Source organism: Schistocerca gregaria, chromosome 5 (genome assembly GCF_023897955.1).
Source record: "Schistocerca gregaria isolate iqSchGreg1 chromosome 5, iqSchGreg1.2, whole genome shotgun sequence".
NCBI lineage: Eukaryota > Metazoa > Arthropoda > Insecta > Orthoptera > Acrididae > Schistocerca > Schistocerca gregaria.
The window spans coordinates 65,133,369-65,156,373 of NC_064924.1; the positions used below are offsets into that span (position 1 = coordinate 65,133,369).

General features: G+C 44.1%; 1 protein-coding gene across 1 annotated transcript in view; it reads left to right on the top strand.

Moving 5' to 3' along the window:
* Window positions 1-23,005, top strand: part of LOC126271878 (glucosidase 2 subunit beta) — a 188,638-nt gene that overhangs the window by 88,506 nt on the left and 77,127 nt on the right. Inside the window, exon 6 of the mRNA XM_049974230.1 lies at window positions 12,285-12,449. Within this exon, the coding sequence (XP_049830187.1) occupies window positions 12,285-12,449 (165 nt within the window). The remainder of the gene's footprint in view (window positions 1-12,284; window positions 12,450-23,005) is intronic.

A 23,005-nucleotide genomic window follows, 5' to 3' on the forward strand; every position in this document is an offset into this window, starting at 1 on the left:
CGATGCCTATAAAACTTAGAATTTTTCCCATGGTATAATTTACACCAGGCTGCTTGACAGTCTAACACAGGGTGAAATCCAATCTTACCTCTTTGATCACGGTATCGTTGCCATCCACAGTGTAATGAAGAAGGTAGATTCCTCCTGACTGCCCACCCGCACTCCTTTTCTCACCTTTGATAGAGTAGTTTTTCCGTCCAAGATCAAAGTAGGTTATGACGTGATCACAGTCCGGCCATACAGTCTGAACCCGATGCACTGCTTCCAGTGTCATCGTTTCAACCACACTAAAATGTCTTGTCAACACACAGCCAAATGTGTAACCTGTGGTAGGGATACGTATGAGGGCAATTGTCTGCCTCCTCCCCGCTGTATCAGCTGATCAGCTGCAACGGCGTCCATGCCGCCTCTGCTTGGAATTGCCCAATATATTTGATGAGTGGGCTGTCCAAGAGATCCAATTAAAGGAAAAAGTGCCTTTCCCGATTGCTTGCGAGTTACTGGCTTATAGCAGACCCTGCATTCTCCTGTCTGGCACCTATAGTTCTGTTCTTGTTACCCCTTGCTCCATGAAGGACAGGTCCACGCAGACATGAGACCTCCAATTCAGCTCTGAGGTTGTTAAATCGCCCAGTGTCAAGGTAATGTCGCCATCCCCCCGTCCAGCTGTGCAGCAAGCAGTCAAACTCTCACCTCAAGGGGCAAAGCCACTAGCTATACAAGCGGTAGGCCAGAAAGGTCGGAAGCAGTACTCCTGTGAAGACTTCCTCCGTCCCTGCAGCCAAACAATACTCAAGTCTTCCTCTAACCGGCAAGGCTCAAAGAAATCAACCAAAGGCAAACGGTCTTCTCCTTTGCCAACTCAAAGATCCTCCTCAAGTTGTCGCCACATAGTACCTTAGCCCAGCCGGCCTCTGTGTCACTGGTGTGCAGCACCAACCGTTTTTCAGTATTGGACTCCACAGACCGACCGCACAAGCAAGCTGTCACTTCTGTGGACCCCATGGAGCAGGCTCCTGCTTCTGTGCCCTGTATTAGTGACTCTCCACTGGTTGTCACTTGGCCGCTGCCGAGGTGACACCTCTACATCTTTTCCTCACCGTGATTCACCTCCAGTGGAATGTTCTTAGCCTTCAGTCCCACAAAGAGGATTTACGGTTGCTTTTAGCATTACGGAGTCCCCTTGTACTCTGCCTTCAGGAAACGAAATTGCGCCATAATGAGTTTTGAGCTTTCACATTTCTTCCAATTCATTTTGACTTTACCCCAGAGGTTGACATTCCATCTCATGGGGGCATCATGCTGCTCATATGGGATGACATTCATAGTCAACCCATCTCCCTGACTACCAATCTTCAAGCTGTTGCAGTTTGCCTTTTTCTTCGCCACCTGACTTTTCTCCTCTGTACTACATATATATGTCCCTTCCTCACTCGCCGTCACCAGGGCAGACTTCCGTCAACTTATTGGGTGCTACCTCCCTCATTTTTTGCTACTCTTTGACTTTAATGCACATCGTACCCTTTGGAATTCTCCCAGGACCTGTCAGAGAGGTGCCCTCTTGGCTGACGTTCTTAACTGACTTAACCTATTCTGTCTTAACACTGGACCACCCACATTCCTTTCCAACTCCACACACACCTATTCCCAATTGGACCTATCCTTCTGCACTGCCCAGTTTGCTCATTGTCTTGAGTGGTCCATTCTTTCTGTCACCTACTCGAGCGACCGTTTCCTGTATGCTATCCGTTTGCTGATTCCTACCCCATCTGTGTGCACGTCCACATGGCAACTTACTAAGGCTAACTGGCAGCTTTACTCCTCCTTGGTGACCTTCGTAGAACAAGATTTCCCCAGTTGTGATGACCAGGTCGAATATCTCACAAACGTTATCCTTACTGCTGCAGAACATTCCATTCATTGCATTTCCTCTTTACCACATCATGTCCCAGTCCCTTGCCACCAAGGCATCCAGTGACGCAATTCGCAAAGGAGACACGCTCCCTGCGTTTTTAACCACCACCCTATGATGGCAAACTGTATTCATTATAAACAGATGTGTGCTGCAAAGTGTTGTCGTGTTCTTTGGGATAGCAAAAGAGATAGGTAGATTTCATTCACTAGTTCTTCTAACAGTTCCGTCCCTTCCTCTGTTGTGTGGCCAACCTCTGGCCATCTCGCCTGACAATAGCAGACGGTGTCATCGTGGACCCTATTGCTATCTACAACACCTTGGGCTGCCATTTTGTGAAAGTTTTGAGCTCTTCCTACTATCACCCTGCCTTCCTCCATCAGAAACAACTGGAGGAGGCTCAGGCAATACCATTTTCTTCTCAGAATCATGAGTGCTACAATGCCACCTTTACTATGAGGGAGATACATCATGCTCTCACTTCATCTCGATCCTATGCCCCAGGACTAGACGATGTTCACATTAAGATGTTGCGGCACCTTTCTCTTGTGAGAAAGCACTTTTTGCCTCATATGTGCGATCTCATCAGGGCAGAGGGAAAATTTTCCAGGTGCTGGTGTGAAGCCACTGTCATACCCACACCTAAGGCTAATAAGGTCAAACACCTTCCTTCTTGCTATCACCCAATTTCTCTCCCCAGTGTGTTTGCAATTCAATGGTACATATGATTCATGCCCGGCTGGTATGACAGCTAGAGTTTCGCAATTTACTAACCTTTGCACAGTGTGGATTTCGAGTGTGCCATTCTGCAGTTGACCGTCTCGTCACTTCGTCCACCCATGTCATGAATGGTTTTGTGTGAAAATTCCAGACTGTGGCCATGTTTTTCGGTTTGGAGAAAGCCTACAACACCTGCTGGAGGACTGGTATCCTCTGTACTCTCTACACACGAGGCTTTTGTGACTGCATGTCCGGTTTCCTTCAGGAATTTTTAAAAGACCATGCCTTGTAGGACACATTTATACAGGAAAAATGTGTCTCAGGGTTCTGTCCTGCACATCATCCTCTTTGCTATCCCCATTAACCCTATAATGCCGGGTCTCTTGCTGGGCATCTCCGGCTCCCTTATCATTGATGATTTTGCCATCTATTGCAGTTCTCCAGAGACTTGTGTGATTGAGCGACATCTTCAGCGATGTCACGATCGTCTTTACCCATGGAGCATCGACAGTGGCTTTTGTTTTTCCACTGACAAAAACTGTTTGTTTGAATTTCTGGTGGCATAATTGGTTTCTTCCACCATCATTACATCATGGGCCTGTTGCTCTTCCATTCATTGAAACTACAAAATTCCTATGTCTACCTGGTAGTCCCCTGTACATAGTCCCTCAATGTCATGTGTGTTCTCAGCAGTACTTCCAGGGTAACAGATCGAACCACTCTCCTTCATTTGTACTGGCCTGTTGTCCATTTGAAACTGGACTATCGATGTTTTGTTTACACATTAGGATGTCCATCCCTCTTACGCCATCTCTATACTATTCACCATTGTGGCGTCTGGTGACTGGCGCCCTTTACACTAGCCTGGTTGAGAGTCTGTATGCAGAAGCTGCCGAATTACTGCTGTCGTGCTGCCATGACTTTCTCCTCAGCAGATATGTATGCGATTCGTGTGCCATGTGTGGCCACACATCTTAGGCGTCCTCCTTCAATGACTCCTTTGATCATCAATTTAGGGCGCATCATCTTTTCTTTTTCCACCTGGAGTTCGCTTTCGACTCTTGCTCTGCCAGCTACCTGCCACTTTTCCAATTCATGTGAACACTTTACCACCTTGGCTTTGTCTGGTGGTACGTGTCTGCCTTGGCCTTCATTCTCTTTGTAAGGCCACTACTCCAGCCTCACTCTGTCACCTTCTGTTTCATGACCTTCGCATGGAACTTCGTGATAGTACTCTTGTGTACACTGATGCTCTCAGTTTCAGCATGGTGTCAGGTGTGCCTTATCATTGGCACCAATGTTTTTTCCATATCAGCTTCTGGAACACTGTTCAGTATTTGCAGCAAAGCTCTTCACCCTGTACCAGGCCACACAGTACATCCGGTGACACAGGCTTTTCAATTGCATCATCTTCTCTGACTCTCTCATTGCCTTTTAAAGCCTCTGTGTGTTGTACACAGTCCATTCCTTAGTGCAATGGGTGCAGCAAAGTTGTAACCTGACCACTCTTGATGGAGCCACTGTGATGTTTATGTAGGTTCCTGGTCACGTCGGTCTGACAGGCTCCGATGATCTCTGTGTTGCCGTCTGTTAGCATATGGTGTAACTTTGGCATCACTACTAGTCCTCCCTTCGTGTGAACAATCACCAGTTAATTAAGCCTCTCCCAGCAGCTCAACCAAGTTCCTCTCGGCCCTCTCACCATGAGGAGATCAATATAGCTAGGTTGCATTTTGTGCACTGTCTTTTTAGGCATTTGTTAAGTGCCACTCCCCCACCATTTTGTGCTCATTGCGTTCAACCTGTGATGGTCCGCCATTTCCTGACAGAATGCCCTTTTTTTAACCATTTATGTTCTTGTTTGTTTGCCATCTGAGTTATCAGCCGTTTTTGTGAACAATTTGCGGATTGTCGAGCACGTTTTACTTTTTATCCGTCATGGCAGTATGGTGAAGGACATTTAATTTTTAGCTCAGGACATCCATTTCTCTATGGCATATTTTATAGAAGTGTCTCCACGTCCCTGTTTTTAGCTGTCTTCTCTTCTGTCCATTGAGATTAGCTTGTAGTTGCTCTTAACTCCTCTCCATGTCTTCGTGTTCTACAATTTTGTTCTACAATTCTGACATGGACGTATATGACCCTAGGTCCCCCCCCTCCCCCCCCCCCTCGCCCCCGTATGAGAAAACAAACAATAATGAAGAGATGCCTCAAGACTTTAACCGTCCTTAAACGCATCAGTCAGATTTTGAGGGGCCAACATTACCTGTCAGCTCCGACACTATAAAGCCTTCATGCAACCCGGGCATGAATATAGATGCCAGTTGATGGATCAGCAAGCCCTTTGTACCTCAAAATGCTCAGTGTGATTTACTGCAGGGGCATTAGGCTGTCATCAAGGATTTGTTGCAGGAGTCCAGTTGCTAGCTTGTGTCCAAGGCTTGTGAGCGAATGTTCAACATATTCTCCTCATGGTCCATCAAATATGTGGCTTTTTCTTTTCCTAATCGCCAGCACCCATCTCCATTGTTCTTGGAAGGCTCAGTGGATGGAAGTGAATAATAATGAGCTGCATTCAGTGTGACGTTGTCTTACCTCATTCCAACAACAATGTGCCGAAGTAGTACTCCTTACAAGTCTTAACAGTGGTACATTGCCCATTGGCACTTGACTTTGTCTTAAGTCGCGAGGAGCCCCCAGTGTGTCACAGGTGTGGAAATACAGCTGTTGATATGATGTGTTTTAATTGAATGTGTTTTATATGATGACATGATTGCAGATCTGGGTCTGCCACAGTATCTGCCCACTATTTCAGCTGATAATGAGGCAACTGTGATTTGTGTTTTAAGATTTTGTGGGAGGCCAGGACTTATTCACAGAATGTTGGGTGTAAGATTTTAATGTGTTGTGGAGTGGCTTGGTCACCAGATATTTCTTATTAGTCATGCAGCCATAGTCATTTGCCTCCTTTTTATATGTAACTATGTCTGTATTGGTATCCTATCCTTGATTTTGTATAGTGATTATACTTTTTTTTTTTTTGTCATTCTGTTGTAGTTGGTCCTTAATGAATCCCTCAATGTCGTGGGTGTACTTTCAGTATCTTTGTGAAGATGCAACTTGGTTTTAAAATTTGTCATTTTTTAATAGAGAGCACTGATGAAATCACTGTTTAGTGTCCCTAAAACATGAATCATCATCATCAAACTCTGGAACTGTTTCGTTAATGCTTTGAGAGTTGAGCACCAGGATTTTTTTCTGTTTCATCTATGAGGACCATTACCTTGCACTTGACACTAATACTTTTGGGCTCCCTGCAACTATATTATCTGCCCTTTTCAGTTTTTAAACAATCTTTGTTCGCTGCCCCCCCCCCCCCCCCCCACCCACCACACACACACACACACACACACACACACACACACACACACACACACACACACCCTTGGGTAGTAGCTACTGATGGGTAGTGTACACCTGACCCATTTCGGTGGACCCTGCAATTTTCAGCCCAGTGACTCAAGTCAAGGAAGTTACAGCTCAGTTCGTCACAGAACCCCGATGAACCCCTGTCAGTTATGGGGACAATGCTGCAAATTGTGAATGTGCAGAAATTACATGAGAAAGGCTGGTCTTCGCAGCCCTTTCTGGCAGTCATTGGAATAATCAGAGCGTGACCGTGGATCTCAGACAAAGGCATTGTTCATTCCAACATTCACCACAACTTGCAGTTGGTTGCAGCTTGATGCCTCATTGGTTGTCAGTCCAACCTCTTCAACATGTTGAATGTAAACAGAGTGCACAAGTTGATCCTTCTGTCCCTTGGTGTCATGCCCCTAAGAGGTACCACTGTTTGCCATACTTATGAGCTGTTGGTGATTAACAGACATCCATCCTTTTGGGTTTGGTTCCCCTTGACATGGGACACAGCGTGTTTTCCAACAGGTGAAATCCGTCTCAAAAACTTATTAGTTTCAGTTTCAGCGTCCATTGAAGACACCACTTCAAACTAGTTGGTTCTGGTTCTGGGGAGGATGTGTGCAACACCCACAGTTTTCACAGGTCCGTGCCTCCGCTGTACAGGGCCCCTAGAACTACAACTGACATGGCACTATCAGTCAACAGGACATGTGGTGGTGGATTCTGTGCTTCCTGCAAAGAAGACAGCATCTGTTGAAGAGGATAGTACTTGAGACACCTCTGTTACTCATGGCAGTTCACCCAATCAACCTATTAGGAACTGCTTTCAATTACTTGACAACAATCAGACCGATCTTTAGATATTCACAAACAGCAACCGACTCATATCCTGCATAAAAGCAGCATAAGTAACAAAAGTCCAATTTCAAACAATGGAAACTCTAGGTAGGAATATCAAGAATTCAGGAAAAGATAGATTGCTACTTACCATAAAGGAGGCACTTAAATCAATAAAACACACACACACACACACACACACACACACACACACACACACACACACATAAGCACACCTCACACACACATGACCGCCAACTCCAGCATCTCAGGCCAGAATGCCAATAATGAGTGTCTCTCTTTTGGTGTTCAAGCTGTGGCCGAAAGCTTTATGTAAATGTCTTCTAACTGTGCCTGTCTGCAACTTTACGTGTCTTCTTTACAGTAAGTTGCAGTCTGTCTTTTCCTATATTGTTAAAAAGTCCCAATTTTCACAGTGTACTATTTTTTTCAGGAAGTTTAGAGTAGAGACCGTCATGACCATTATTAAATTTTACAATTGCTGTTTTGTACATCTACATCTACATCTACATGACTACTCTGCAATTCACATTTAAGTGCTTGGCAGAGGGTTCATCGAACCACAATCATACTATCTCTCTACTATTCCACTCCCGAACAGCGAGCGGGAAAAACGAACACCTAAACCTTTCTGTTCGAGCTCTGATTTCTCTTATTTTATTTTGATGATCATTCCTACCTATGTAGGTTGGGCTCAACAAAATATTTTCGCATTCGGAAGAGAAAGTTGGTGACTGAAATTTCGTAAAAAGGTCTCGTCGCGACGAAAAACGTGTATGCTGTAATGACTTCCATCCCAACTCGTGTATCATATCTGCCACACTCTCTCCCCTATAACGCGATAATACAAAACGAGCTGCCCCTTTTTGCACCCTTTCGATGTCCTCCGTCAATACCACCTGGTAAGGATCTCACACCGCGCAGCAATATTCTAACAGAGGACGAACGAGTGTAGTGTAAGCTGTCTCTTTAGTGGACTTGTTGCATCTTCTAAGTGTCCTGCCAATGAAACGCAACCTTTGGCTCGCCTTCCCGACAATATTATCTATGTGGTCCTTCCAACTGAAGTTGTTCGTAATTTTAACACCCAGGTACTTAGTTGAATTGACAGCCTTGAGAATTGTACTATTTATCGAGTAATCGAATTCCAACGGATTTCTTTTGGAACTCATGTGGATCATCTCACACTTTTCGTTATTTAGCGTCAACTGCCACCTGACACACCATACAGCAATCTTTTCTAAATCGCTTTGCAGCTGATACTGGTCTTCGGATGACCTTACTAGATGGTAAATTACAGCATCATCTGCGAACAGTCTAAGAGAACTGCTCAGATTGTCACCCAGGTCATTTATATAGATCAGGAACAGTAGAGGTCCCAGGACGCTTCCCTGGGGAACACCTGATATCACTTCAGTTTTACTCGATGATTTGCCGTCTATTACTATGAACTGCGACCTTCCTGACAGGAAATCACGAATCCAGTCGCACAACTGAGACGATACCCCATAGCTCCGCAGCTTGATTAGAAGTCGCTTGTGAGGAACGGTGTCAAAAGCTTTCCGGAAATCTAGAAATACGGAATCAACTTGAGATCCCCTGTCGATAGCGGCCATTACTTCGAACGAATAAAGAGCTAGCTGCGTTGCACAAGAGCGATGTTTTCTGAAGCCATGCTGATTACATGTCAATAGATCGTTCCCTTCGAGGTGATTCATAATGTTTGAATACAGTATATGCTCCAAAACCCTACTGCAAACCAACGTCAATGATATAGGTCTGTAGTAAATGGATTACTCCTACTACCCTTCTTGAACACTGGTGCGACCTGCGCAATTTTCCAATCTGTAGGTACAGATCTATCGGTGAGCGAGCGGTTGTATATGAGTGCTAAGTAGGGAGCTATAGTATCAGCGTAATCTGAAAGGAACCTAATCGGTATACAATCTGGACTTGAAGACTTGCCCGTATCAAGCGATTTGAGTTGCTTCGCAACCCCTAAGGTATCTACTTCTAAGAAACTCATGCTAGCAACTCTTCGTGTTTCAAATTCTGGAATATTCCATTCGTCTTCTCTGGTGAAGGAATTTCGGAAAACTGCGTTCAATAACTCCGCTTTAGCGGCACAGTCGTCGATAACAGTACCATCGGCACTGCGCAGCGAAGGTATTGACTGCGTCTTGCCGCTTGTGTACTTTACATACGACCAGAATTTCTTCGGATTTTCTACCAAATTTCGAGACAATGTTTCGTTGTGGAACCTATTAAAGGCATCTCGCATCGAAGTACGTGCCATATTTCGCACGTCTGTAAATTTTAGCCCATCTTCGGGATTTCGCGTTCTTCTGAACTTCGCATGCTTTTTCCGTTGCCTCTGCAACAGCGTTCGGACCTTTTTTGTGTACCACGGGGGATCCGTTCCATCTCTTACCAATTTATGAGGTATGAATATCTCAATTGCTGTTGCTACTATATCTTTGAATCTGAGCCACATCTCGTCTACATTCGCATAGTCAATTCGGAAGGAATGGAAATTGTCTTTTAGGAAGGCTTCTAGTGACACTTTATCCGCTTTTAAAAGAGTGTTGTCACACTGGACTCTCTGGACCTGTACTCGCCATACTTGAGAGTTGTCTGTGTATTTTGTCTGTTGGAGTTCTGTTAATTATCATGTTACTTAATGTGTGTGTTGTATCTTAGTCTGACACAGAAAACTAGTCCAGTACTCAATCAGACTGATGTCACATTCTGTAAAGTGTAAAGAATTTCATCCAAATAAACAGTCTGACAAACAGTTTGTTGTACATCTTGCCAATGATTCAAATTTAGTAACATCCTTATCCAGAAGAAAGGCGGTGATTATTGTAGGACTACCCTGAAACTACCATCATAGCTAAGTAATTGATGATAGTAATTTGAATAGATTCAAAAATTCTAGGTGTTCAGTTCATACATATTTTCATTGTTACGGCAGACTATTGGTCATCTTACTGTATCATAAAGAAGCAGTAGTCACATCTGAATGAGGAACTCGAAACTTTCAGCACAGGACTGGAGCATGTAGAGGAACTATGAGTCAAATTTAAATGGATAATTGACCATGCACTGGGTAGATATGTACCCAGTAGAACAGTTTATAATTGGTGGCACCCTATATGGGTCACAGTCACTTTAAATAAACTTCTAAAGAAATGGTAACTACTGCATAATAGGTGTGAAACAAAGAATAGGGTTATAGATTGGGAGATGCTGAATAAAAGGCGTTTGGCTCTAAAGCGAGCAGTGCCTGAAGCTTTCAATTACTACCAAAGCAGAATATTGTCAAATGATCTTTCAGAAAACCCAAATAAATTCTGGTCATATATAAAGGTTGTTAGTGGCATCAATAGTTACTGTCCAGTCCGCAGTGAATAAGACAGGAACTGAAAGGGAGGGTAGCAAAGTAAAAGCTGAAGTGTGTAACTCAGTTTTCAAATGTTCCTTTACAAAGGAAACAACAGGAGAGTTGCTGCAATTGTATCCTCTTACCAATGAAAAGATGAGTGAAATAAGTATTGGTGTCACCGGTGTTCAGAAACAGATGAAATAATTAAAATTGAATAAAGCTCCAGGGGCTGATGGAATTCCTATCAGATTCTCTGCTGAATAGAAGGCTGAGCTAGTCCCTCTTCTAACTATAATCTATCATAGATCCCTTGATCAAAAAACTATGCTCAGTTCTTGTAAAAAAGCACAGGTAACACTCGTCTACAAGAAGGGTAGTAAAAGTGATCCCCAAAACTACTGTCCAATATCCTTAACACTGCAGAGTGAAAATCTCATTCGGGATCCTTGACATTGATTTGCTGTAGAATCTTAGAAATATGAGTTTTAACACAATGGGGTATCTTGAACAGAATGACCCCTTCAAGGCCAGTTACCTTGGATTCTGAAAAAATCGATCATGTAAAACCCAACTCGGACTTTTCTCACATGAAATACTGAAAGCTTTGGATGAAGGCTTTCAGGTGGATGGAGTATGAGTTGATTGCCGAAAATAATTTGCTTCAGTACCACACCTACACTTATTGTCATAAGTATGATCATATGAGGTATCAGGTGATATTTGTAACTGGATTGAGGACTTTCTGGGTAGGGAGGGCGCAACATGTTATCTTGGATGGAGAGTCATTGTCAGATGTAGAAGTATCTTCAGGTGTACCACAGGGGAGTGTTGATACCCTTACTGTTCATTAATATACATGATCTTGCAGACAATGTTGGTAGCAACCTTTTTTTCAGATTACACAGTTATGTGTAGGGAAGTACTGTCTCAAAGAAGCAGCACAAATATTCAATCAGGTGTTTATAAGATTTCAAAGTGGCGTGAGGATTGGCATCTTGCTGTAAATGTTCAGAAATGTAAAACTGAGCTCTTCACAAAATGAAAAAACATAATATTCAATAATTATAATCTCAGTGAGTCGCAGCTGGAATTGGCCAGCTAATACAAATACCTGGGTGTAACACTTTGTAGGGATATGAAATGGAATGAACACATAGGCTCAGTTGTGGCTAAAGCCAGAGGTAGACTCCAGTTTATTGGATAAATGCAATCAGTCAACAAAGCAGATTGCTTACAAATCACTTGTATGACCCATTCTGATATATTGTTTCAGTGTGAGGAACCTGTAACAGATAGGACTAACAGTGGAGACTGAATGTATGCAGAGAAGGGCAGAGAAGAGAAATGTGAATGGTTATAGGTTTGTTTGAGCCTTGGAAGGGTGTCTCAGAGATGCTGAAGAAACTGAACTGGCAGACTCTTGAAGATAAACTATCCTAAGAAGGCCTGCTTAAAAAAAGTTTCAAGAACCGGCTTTAAATTATGATTCTATGAATATACAACCACCACCTACTTATCTACTTCTTACTCACATAAGGATCATGATAATAGGGTGAGATTAATTACAGCACATGAAGAGGCGTTTAAACAATCATTCTTCCAACACTTAATACATAAATGGAATGGGAAGAAACCCTAATAATTGGTACAATGAGACATATCCTCTGCCATGGGCATCATAGTGGTTTGCTGAGTATAGATGTAGATGTAGTCATCATATCTGCATGAAAAAAAATAAAAAAAAACAACTGAGAAGATGTTTGTAGTGGTTAACTGGTGTGGGAAATGTGTTCTTGAAACACAAGATGTTAATAAACTACAATGCCAAAAGAAGAAATTAGTTAAACAAGAAATTTAAGGAATATACAGAATTAGAATAGCTATGCACCTACATACAGATGTTGTAAATAATAAGTTTGTCAGAATTGTAATAAATTTAAAAGCAATAATATTTTAAAACCTTTACTTTATTAAAATCGTTTGTTTTAGTTGTTCTTTGACACCCAGCAAGAAATGGATTGGGACGAGTTCCTTGCAACTGGTTGGCCTAGAATGAGACCATTGTTGCTAATGAACAGCGGTATGTTCAAGCCACCAACAGCAGAGTCACCAGATTCATCTGACACACATGAAGAAATAGAGACTTTATCACAGGTAGGCAAATACAGCAAAATTCTTTGTACATTGTTATATGTCTGAAATGATTTATTGTTGCTATTTATAATATTTTCTTCAGTAACTTCAGTTGGAGATACTAAATAAATGTAAATCATCATGAAAAAGTTGGACTAAAAGTTCAAAGTGTTGATGTTTCAAAATGAGTCAATGTTACTTCCTCCCACACACTTGTTGCTTAAATACCCTTGCCATTATACTAGAGAACTTTGGTCCTATTTGGAGGAGTGCTTACAGAATTCTTCCCATGAAACAACTGTGAATACAATAGAAATGAGAAAATAACAACATACCCTTCGCCACAAACCGCATGATGGCTTCTGGAGAAGAAATACAGATTTTCATAAATTACCAACAATCACATTCGTTTTTACTTTTCTTGGATTTTAGGAATGTAATAGTGTCAAATTTATCATTGTATTTGCCTGGTGATGAATAGACCTTTCTTGTTGACAGCCTGAGAAGAGTAGACTGGTTTGCACCCACTGTGGGTCCAGGGGGGGAGGGGGGTAGAATAGGCCCGAGGTATTCCTGCGTGTTGTAAGAGGCGAATAAAGTGAGTCTCACATGTTTCGGCTTTTACATGATGGTCTTCTGTCAGGTTTGACCTACATCTTTCTAAATTTTCCTGGAGAGCAAGCCAGTTGGGGAAGGGCACCTTTGTGCATTGAGATTTTTAGCCCACTTTCTTGTTGTCACATTGCAGTCCCGCTCATTCTCCATCTCTTGGGTGAGGATACCTTCCTGGGTGCGTTTGCCACCATGCACTATGCAGTTTCGCTTTCTGTACTGACTATGACCATGGAATTCTTTGCACCTCATGACCAGAACGGTAGCCAGTCCGTTGTGGTGGGGCCGCCATGGCCCCTGTTGGTTGTAGCCCCCTGACAACACAGGGATCACTCTGCTGATGTATGCACCGTTAACTTCCAATGTATGCCATAGAGTAGATGCCCATCTCCCTGGAACATTTGGACCCCAAATCGTTCCCCTCCCTGGCCACACTGTGGGAGGAATGCCAGGGTAAGGATGGCAGTGAAGCTTATTCGCCCTACAAGAATTGATAGGGAATCTTTCATGTCCATGAAACCTCAGTTTTTTGTGGAGCATTTGGAGGACAAGTTTGGGGAGATGGAGGGCTTATCCAAAATGTGCTCTGGGTTACTCTTGATAAAAGCATCATCCTCTGCCCTGTCACAGGCATTATTCACTTGCGACAAGTTGGGGGATGTTTCTGTTACCATCACACCCCATAAGAGCTTAAATATGGTCCAGAGTATCATATTCCACAGGGACCTTCTTTTGCAGCCTGACAATGAGCGGCGTGCCAATTTAGAGCGGCGAGGTGTTCGTTTCATCCAGCACGTCCATCAGGGTCTGAGGGATAATTAGGTTGTCACCGAGTGCCTTCATCTTCGCCTTCAAGGGCGACACATTGCCTCTCTGTTACTCTTGCACCACCTATTAAGGAGCAACACCCACTGAACCATCGGGGATATCAGTCTCCACTTCTCAGCCAGAGAAGTGTAAGTCTTCTTTGGTTCCTCTCGTTAGGAAGAGGTCCCTCAGGTCACTCCCTTCCCAGGTTTCTGCTAGTGGGACAGATGACACCTGCCAGTGGCTGAAGAGCCCAAAAGCAGCTGGTCATAGGGCTTTATGCTCATCCTTAGTCTCAGAGACTGAATCATGTAAGTCTTCCCAGCCAGGAAACCAAAGGAGAAGCAGGAGAAATCAAAAAAGAAGGTCCCCAAAACCAAGGGAATTGCATTGGCACCCACAACACCACTACCTACAAGCTCTGCATCTGTGGATGAAGTGAAGATTCTAGCGTCTGCTGAGGACCTATATCTCACCGATTGCTCAGACACAATGGATATAGATAGACTGCTGATGCAAAAAGTCAGTGGCAGCAGGTCACACTGAGGCGTAAACTGCCTCATTAAATGTGCCATGCCTTCCCAGTCTCACGATGACTGGGGAGTGGAATTGTGACGGTTTTTTCTGCTGCCTGGCTGAGCTGTGGCAACTGTTAAGCTTTACACCTGCTTTCTGCATTGCCCTCCAGGAAACCTGGTTCCCGGCTATGTGGACTCCTGCCCTCTGTGACTATAAGGGATAGTACAGGAACCGTAGTGACTTTAATTGTGTGTCAGATGAAGTTTGCGTTTATATCCTATACTCAGTCTGTAGTGAAAATGTGCCCCTTCAAACTCTTCTTGAAGCTGTGGCTGTCAGAATAAGGATGCCACAGGAAATAACTGTCTGCAATGTATATCTTCCTCCAGATGGTGCAGTATCCCTGAATATATTACCTGCACTGATTGATCAACTCCCTAAACCTTTCGTACTTTTAGGTGATTTTAACGCCCATAACCCCCTTGTGGGGTGGCCCTGTGCTTACTGGCTGAGGCAGACATCTTATAACTTTACTGTCTTAGTTTGACCTTTTTCTCTTAAATACAGAGTGCAACACATTGCAGTGTGGCTCATGGTAGTTACTCGGCCATTGATTTATCAATTTGCAGGCCATGACTTCTCACATCTATCCACTGGAGAGCACATGACAACATGTGTGGTAGTGACCACTTCCCCATCTTCCTGTCACTGCCCTGGTGTCAGCCCCATGGATGCCTGCCTAGTTGGGCTTTAAACAAGGCAGGCAGGGAACTTTCACCTCTGCTGTCACTGTTGAATCTCCCCCACACAGTAACATCAATATGATGATTGAGCAGGTGACTACAACTATTGTTTCTGTGGCAGAAAACACTATCCCTTGCTCTTTAGGGTCCCCCCGGCAAAACGTAGTTCCTTGGTGGTCGCCGGAAGTCACTGAAGCAATTAAGGAGTGTCAGTGAGCTCTACAGCAGCATAAGTGGCACCCTTCCCTAGAGCACCTTGTAGCCTTTAAAAGGTTCTGTGCCCGTGTTCGCCAACTTGTCAAACAGTGGAAGCAGGAGTGTTGGGAGAAATATGTGTTGACCATTGTATGCCTTACGTCACCTTCCCAAGTCTGAGGAAAGATCAAACATGTTTTCGGTTACCATACCCCAACAGATGTTCCCAGTGTTAACATAAATGTCATGTTATCTACTGATGCAAACGCGATTGCTGAGCACTTTGCTGTGCACTATGCTCAAGCCTCTGCATTGGAGAATTAACCTCCAGCCTTTTGCACTCTCAAGTGGCGGCTGGAAGGAAAAGTCCTCTTGTTCACTACATGCCATAGTGAATCCTATAATGCTCCCTTTACAGAGTGGGAGCTCCTCAGTGCCCTTGCCCATTGCCCCGACACAGGTCCTGGACCAGGTCGGATCCACAGTCAGATGATTAAACATCTTGCATGTGATGACAAGTGACATCTTGTAATCTTCAACCAGATCTGGTGCAATGGCGTTTTTCCATTACAATGGCGGGAGAGCACCATCATTCTGGTGCTCAAACCCAGTAAAAACTCGCTTAATGTGAATAGCTATCGGCCCATCAGCCTCACCAACATTTTTTGTAAGCTGCTGGAATGTTGGTGTGTCGGATGTTGGGGTGGGTCCTGGAGTCATGTGGTCTACTAGCTATATGTCAGGGAGGCTTTCGCCAGGGTCGTTCTGTCACTAATAATCATGTGTCCCTCATGTCTGTTATCTGAACAGCCTTTTCCAGACACCAACACCTGGTTTCTGTCTGATTTACGAAGAGCGTATGACATGACCTGGCGACATCAACTCCTTGCCACATTATACGAATGAGGTCTCAGAGGCCTACTCCCGATTTTTATCAAAAATTTCCTGTTGCTTCGAACTTCCTGTGTCCAAGTTGGTGCCTCCCATATTTCCTGCTTATATCCTGCAGAACGGCGTCCCGCAGGGCTCTGTATTGAGTGTGTATCTATTTTCAGTGGCCATTAATGGTCTAGCAGCAGCTGTAGGGCCATCCATCTCACCTTCTCTGTTTGCAGACGACTTCTCAATTTTGTACTGCTTCACCACTATTGGTGTTGCTGAGTGGCACCTACGGGAGCCATCCACAAGGCATAGTCATGAGCTCTAACCCATGGTTTCCAGTTTTCGGCTGCAAAGTTGTGTCTTATGCACTTCTGTCGGTGCCCTACCGTTCATCCGGAACCAGAACTTTACCTTAATGATGATCCACTCATTGTAGTGGAGACATATCAATTCTTAGGACTGGTTTTCGACACCCAATTACCTTGGCTTCCTTACCTTCATCAGCTCAAGCAGACGTGCTGGCAACACCTCAAAGCCCTCTGCTGCCTGAGCAACACCAACTGGGGTGCAGATCGCTCTACGCTGCTGGAGCTCTGCAGCTCTTGTTCAATCATGCCTTGACTATGGGAGCCTGGTTTATGGTTTGGCAGCACCCTCAGTTTTGCGATTACTCGACCCAGTGCACCACTGTGTCATTCAACAGGAGCTTTTTAGGACGAGTCCGGTGACCAGCGTCCTGGTGGAGGCTGGAGTCCCTCCATTGCAGGTTAGGTGAGCACAACTGCTGGCCAGTTACGTTGCGCACATTCGTAATTCTGCGAATCACTGTCTTCTTTCCCAACCCACGGCGGTTCATCTCCCACATCGACGGCCCAGGTCAGGGCTTCCAATTGCACTTTGTGTCTAATCCCTTCTTTCTGAACTAGAGTCCTTGCCTTTACCACCTATACTTGGTGTCCATTCACTTACACCTCCTTGGTGTATACCTAGGCCGCGGCTTCGCCTGGGCCTTTCACTTGGCCCTGAGGACTCAGTTAACCCCTCAGCTCTCCGCTGCCACTTCCTCTTGATTCTTGACCTGCACCATGGCCATGAAGTGGTTTACACCGACGGCTCGATGGCTGATGGTCTCGTCAGCTTCATGTATGTCCATGGGGGACATACTGAACAGCATTGCTTGCCTGACGGCTGCAGTGTTTTCTCTGCCGAGCTGGTGGCTATATCTCGTGCTCTTGAGCACATCTGTTCATACCATGGGGAGTCGTTTCTTCTGTGTACTGACTCCTTGAGCAGTCTACAAGCTATCGACCAGTGCTAGCCTCGTCATCCTTTGGTAGCGACCATCCAGGAGTCCATCTATGCTGTGGAACAGTCCAGTCATTCTGTGGTGTTTGTCTGGACCCCAGGTCATGTCAGAATCCGAGGCAACGAACTTGCCGACAGGCTGGCCACACAGGCTATGCAGAAACCGCTTATGGAGATCAGCTTCTATGCAGCTTATCTGCATTCAGTACTATGCTGCACGGTTTTGCGGCTTGGGAGATGAAATGGCATAACCTCAGCACGCACAATGCACCGTGATGACCCAACTCAGTGTTAGTCCGGCGCCTGGCTGACAGTGGCCCCTATCTTGGTGAATTGTCCTCCTTTGGCTGCCCTGCGATGGACTCTTCAGTTACCAGACTCGTCGGCTAATTTAGTTTTACATTTTATACGTGACCGTGGATTTCATCAGTCTATGTAAGTTTTAGCACATGTCCTTTGTCCCTTTGTGTTCTCCACTCTAATGCTTTTAGGGTGGATGTTTTAATGTGTCTCAGAGTGTCTGGCTTTTCCTTTTTATTCTCGTGGTCGGCCAGCCACGCTCATCTGCTCTCCTGTTTTTTACCTCTTCTACCTGTTTCTTGCTTCTCTTTGTAGTTTTCTTTTCCTGCTTTGTCCAGAGTAGTGTTGGTTGTCCTACTGTCGTTCTTCTGGTTCTTCCTTTCTCCTGTCATTGTGCTGTACGTCTCCTTTCTTTTCTTCTTCCCTTGTGTAATTATTTTATCGGGAACAAGGGACCAATGACCTCGCAGTTTTGTCCCTCCTCCACATGTAAACGTCTTTCAGCCACTTCCTTAAAGCCTATTTCGTTGCAGAATAATAAATCACTCCTGTAGTAGCTTGAAAGGTTTAACTCTCTTGAATTTTAATAGTCTTTATTTATTTTGTTGCATTTGCTGCATGCTTTCAGGATATATGCACAGGAGAGAAAGCTTTTGTTGGAGGTTTTAGTTTCCTACGAACCTACTTCGCTTTTCCATATGATCACTGTTTGCTTGTATGCATTTTTCTTGCCGGCTGGTGTGGCAGAGTGGTTCTAGGCGCTTCAGTCTGGAACCACGCAACCACTACGGTCGCAGCTTCTAATTCTGCCTCGAGCATGGATGCATGTGATGTCTTTAGGTTAGTTAGGTTTAAGTAGGTCTAAGTTCAAGGGGGACTGATGACCTCGGATGTTAAGTCCCATAGTACTCAGAGCCATTTGAACCATTTTTTGCATCTTTTGTAATATTGCACTAGCTTCTTTAACCCATCTACATTGAGGTCCTGCCTGGGAACTGAATCAGTTGACAACAATGGTCTTGATTTTCTTGTCACCCTTGAAGCCATTGTCAGTCAAGCCAGTGTTTTCAGTGACGGGTCGTGCATGATGACTGTAGAATGGGTAGTTGAAAACTTCCGTGGTAGCCATCATAGTTTGACAAGTAAGGAGGTTTCTCTCTCTCTCTCTCTCTCTCTCTCTCTCTCTCTCTCTCACACACACACACACACACACACACACACACACACACACACACACACACACATTGCCAGCTGTTATTTTGATTCCACATTGATATAGGATGTTTCATCTCTTCACCTGTGAGAAAAAAATCCTCCCCATCTTGTCGACAGTGGTCTAAAAATTCTCATCTGCTTGACATTCTTTGCTTTTTGTTTTGCACATTAACTATATTTGGTACCTCTATTGCATTTACAATACCTAAGGTTTTGTGTAAGAGTTGTGTAGAGAGCAATGTGTTAAACATGAGAAAATTGCCAGAGCACCAGTGATGAATTATGAATGAAAACTCAGTTTTTGGTCCACTTGTTGAACAAATATGTCGACCTACTGAAGCAAAATGATAACTTTTATGGCTCCATAAGCAATCAGTAGACATCACTGCTCTTTTATGTATGTATGTATTTATTTATTTCTTTATATTAAGATTCCAAGACTTACCAAGCGGGAAAGTGCCGGCAGACAGGCACAATGAACAAAACACACAAACACACACACAGAATTACTAGCTTTCGCAACCGATGGTTGCTTCTTCAGGAAGGAGAGGGAAAGACGAAAGGATGTGGGTTTTAAGGGAGAGGGTAAGGAGTCATTCCAATCCCGGGAGCGGAAAGACTTCCCTTAGGGGGAAACACACACACAACACACACACACACACACACACACACACACACACACACACACACACACACCCATCCGCACATACACAAACACAAGCAGACATATTTAAAGGCAAAGAGTAAGGGGAGAGATGTCAGTTGAGGCGGAAGTACAGAGGCAAAGAAGTTGTTGAAAGACAGGTGAGGTATGAGCGGCGGCAACTTCAAATTAGCGGAGGTTGAGGCCTGGCGGATATCGAGAAGAGAGGATATACTGAAGGGCGAGTTCCCATCTCCCGGAGTTCGGATAGGTTGGTGTTGGTGGGAAGTATCCAGATAACTCGGACGGTGTAACACTGTGCCAAGATGTGCTGGCCGTGCACCAAGGCATGTTTAGCCACAGGGTGATCCTCATTACCAACAAACACTGTCTGCCTGAGTCCATTCATGCGAATGGACAGTTTGTTGCTGGTCATTCCCACATAGAAAGCGTCACAGTGCAGGCAGGTCAGTTGGTAAATCACGTGGGTGCTTTCACACGTGGCTCTCCCTTTGATCGTGTACACCTTCCGGGTTACAGGACTGGAGTAGGTGGTGGTGGGAGAGTGCATAAGACAGGTTTTACACTGGTTGCAAGGGTAGGAGCCAGAGGGTAGGGAAGGTGGTGTGGGGATTTCATAGGGATGAACCAAGAGGTTATGAAGGTTAGGTGGACGGCGGAAAGACACTCTTGGTGGAGTGGGGAGGATTTCATGAAGGATGGATCTCATTTCAGGGCAGGATTTTAGGAAGTCGTATCCCTGCTGGAGAGCCACATTCAAGGTCTGATCCAGTCCCGGGAAGTATTCTGTCACAAGTGGGGCACTTTCGGGGTTCTTCTGTGAGAGGTTCTGGGTTTGAGGGGATGAGGAAGTGGCTCTGGTTATCTGCTTCTGTACCAGGTCGGGAGGGTAGTTGCGGGATGCGAAAGCTGTTTTCAGGTTGTTGGTGTAATGGTGGAGGGATTCAGGACTGGAGCAGATTCGTTTGCCACGAAGGCCTATGCTGTAGGGAAGGGACTGTTTGATATGGAATGGGTGGCAGTTGTCATAATGGAGGTACTGTTGCTTGTTGGTGGGTTTTATGTGGACGGATGTGTGAAGCTGGCCATTGGACAGATGGAGGTCAACGTCAAGGAAAGTGGCATGGGATTTGGAGTAGGACCAGGTGAATCTGATGGAACCAAAGGAGTTGAGGTTGGAGAGGAAATTCTGGAGTTGTTCTTCGCTGTGAGTCCAGATCATGAAGATGTCATCAATAAATCTGTACCAAACTTTGGGTTGGCAGGCATGGGTAACCAAGAAGGCTTCCTCTAAGCGGCCCATAAATAGGTTGGTATACGAGGGGGCCATCCTGGTACCCATGGCTGTTCCCTTTAATTGTTAGTATGTCTGGCCTTCAAAAGTGAAGAAGTTGTGGGTCAGGATGAAGCTGACTAAGGTGATGAAAGACGTTTTAGGTAGGGTGGCAGGTGTCGGTGTGAAAGTAAGTGCTCCATTGCAGCGAGGTCCTGGACGTGCGGGGTATTTGTGTATAGGAAAGTGGCATCAATGGTTACAAGGATGGTTTCCGGGGGTAACAGACTGGGTAAGGATTCCAGGCGTTCGAGAAAGTGGTTGGTGTCTTTGATGAAGAATGGGAGACTGCATGTAATGGGTTGAAGGTGTTGATCTACGTAGGCAGAGATACGTTCTGTGGGGGCTTGGTAACCAGCTACAATGGGGCGGCCAGGATGTTTGGGTTTGTGAATTTTAGGAAGTAGGTAGAAGGTAGGAGTGCGAGGTGTCGGTGGGGTCAGGAGTTTGATGGAGTCAGGTGAAAGGTTTTTCCCATGTGGAAGTATCTTTCTATTTTATTAACATCATATTTATTTCTTTATTTATTTACACGTTAAGTTCTGTAGGACCCAATTGAGGGGCAAATCTCAAAGGTCATGGAACGTGTCAGTACATGAAATCACAACTTAAAAGGAATAACAGATAAAAATAAAGGAATAACAGATAAAAATAAATGTTTATGAACCCAAAAAATGTCAATCCAGAAATTTAAGTAAACACAATTAAAAATAAGACTCAGCTTAATTTTTCAAGGAACTATGTGACAGAATAGAGGGAGTGATCTATGAGGAAACTCTTCAGCTTTAATTTGAAAACGTGTGGATTACTGCTAAGATTTTTTGATTCTTGTGGTAGCTTATTGAAAATGGATGCAGCAGTATACTGCAGGTTTGATTTCTGCCTAGTATTAACTGAGTGAATGTTGCTTATTCTTGGGAATAAGCTAATATTGTTAACAAGAAATGACAGTAAGGAATATATATGTATATGGAGGGGACAATGTCAAAATACCCAGACTCGTGAACAGGGGTTGACAAGAGGCTTGTGAACTTCACCACTTATTGCCTGAACTGCTATTTCTGAGCCAAAAATATCTTTTTAGAATGGGAAGAGTTACCCCAAAATATAATACCATACGACATAAAGGAATGAAAATAAGCAAAGTAGACTAATTTTCGTGATGAACGATCACTTACATCAGACCCATTTGAATAGTAAAAATGGCAGCATTAAGTCTTTGAACAAGATCCTGAACATGGGCTGCCCATGACAGTTTACTCTCTATCTGAACACCTAGAAATTTGAACTGTACAGTTTTACTAATCATATGCCCATTCTGTGAAATTAAAACGTCAGGTTTTGTTGAATTTTGTGTTAGAAACTGTAAAAACTGAGTCTTACTGTGATTTAGTGTTAGTTTATTTTCTACAAGCCATGAACTTATGTCATGAATTGCACTATTTGAAACCAAGCCAATGTTGCACACAACATCCTTTTCTACCAAACTAGTTTCATGAGCAAACAGAAATATTTTAGAGGCCAATGACAAAATACCCAGGCTCGTGAACAGTGGTTCTAGATAAATAAGGAACAGGAGTGGCCCCAACACTGTTCCCTGAGGCACCGCATCCCCCCCCCCCCCCCCCCCCATTTGACCATACCCCACTTAAACCCCACATCAGAGCCATTCTCAACACTGTCAATAACGAACTTTTGTTGTCTCTTGCTAAAGTAAGAGGTGAACCAGTTGTAAGGTACTCCCCGTATTCCGTAATGGTCCAACTTCTGGAGCAATATTTTGTGATGGCACAATCAAACGCCTTAGTTAAATCAAAAAATATGCCTAGTGTTTGAAACTTTTTGTTTAACCCATCCAGTACCTCACAGAAAAAAAGAGAATATAGCATTTTCAGTTGTTTAACGACTTTTAAAGCCGAACTGTACATTTGATAGCAACTTGTGTGGTATAAAATGATAAATTATTCTTATATAAACAGCCTTTTTGGTAATTTCAGCAAAC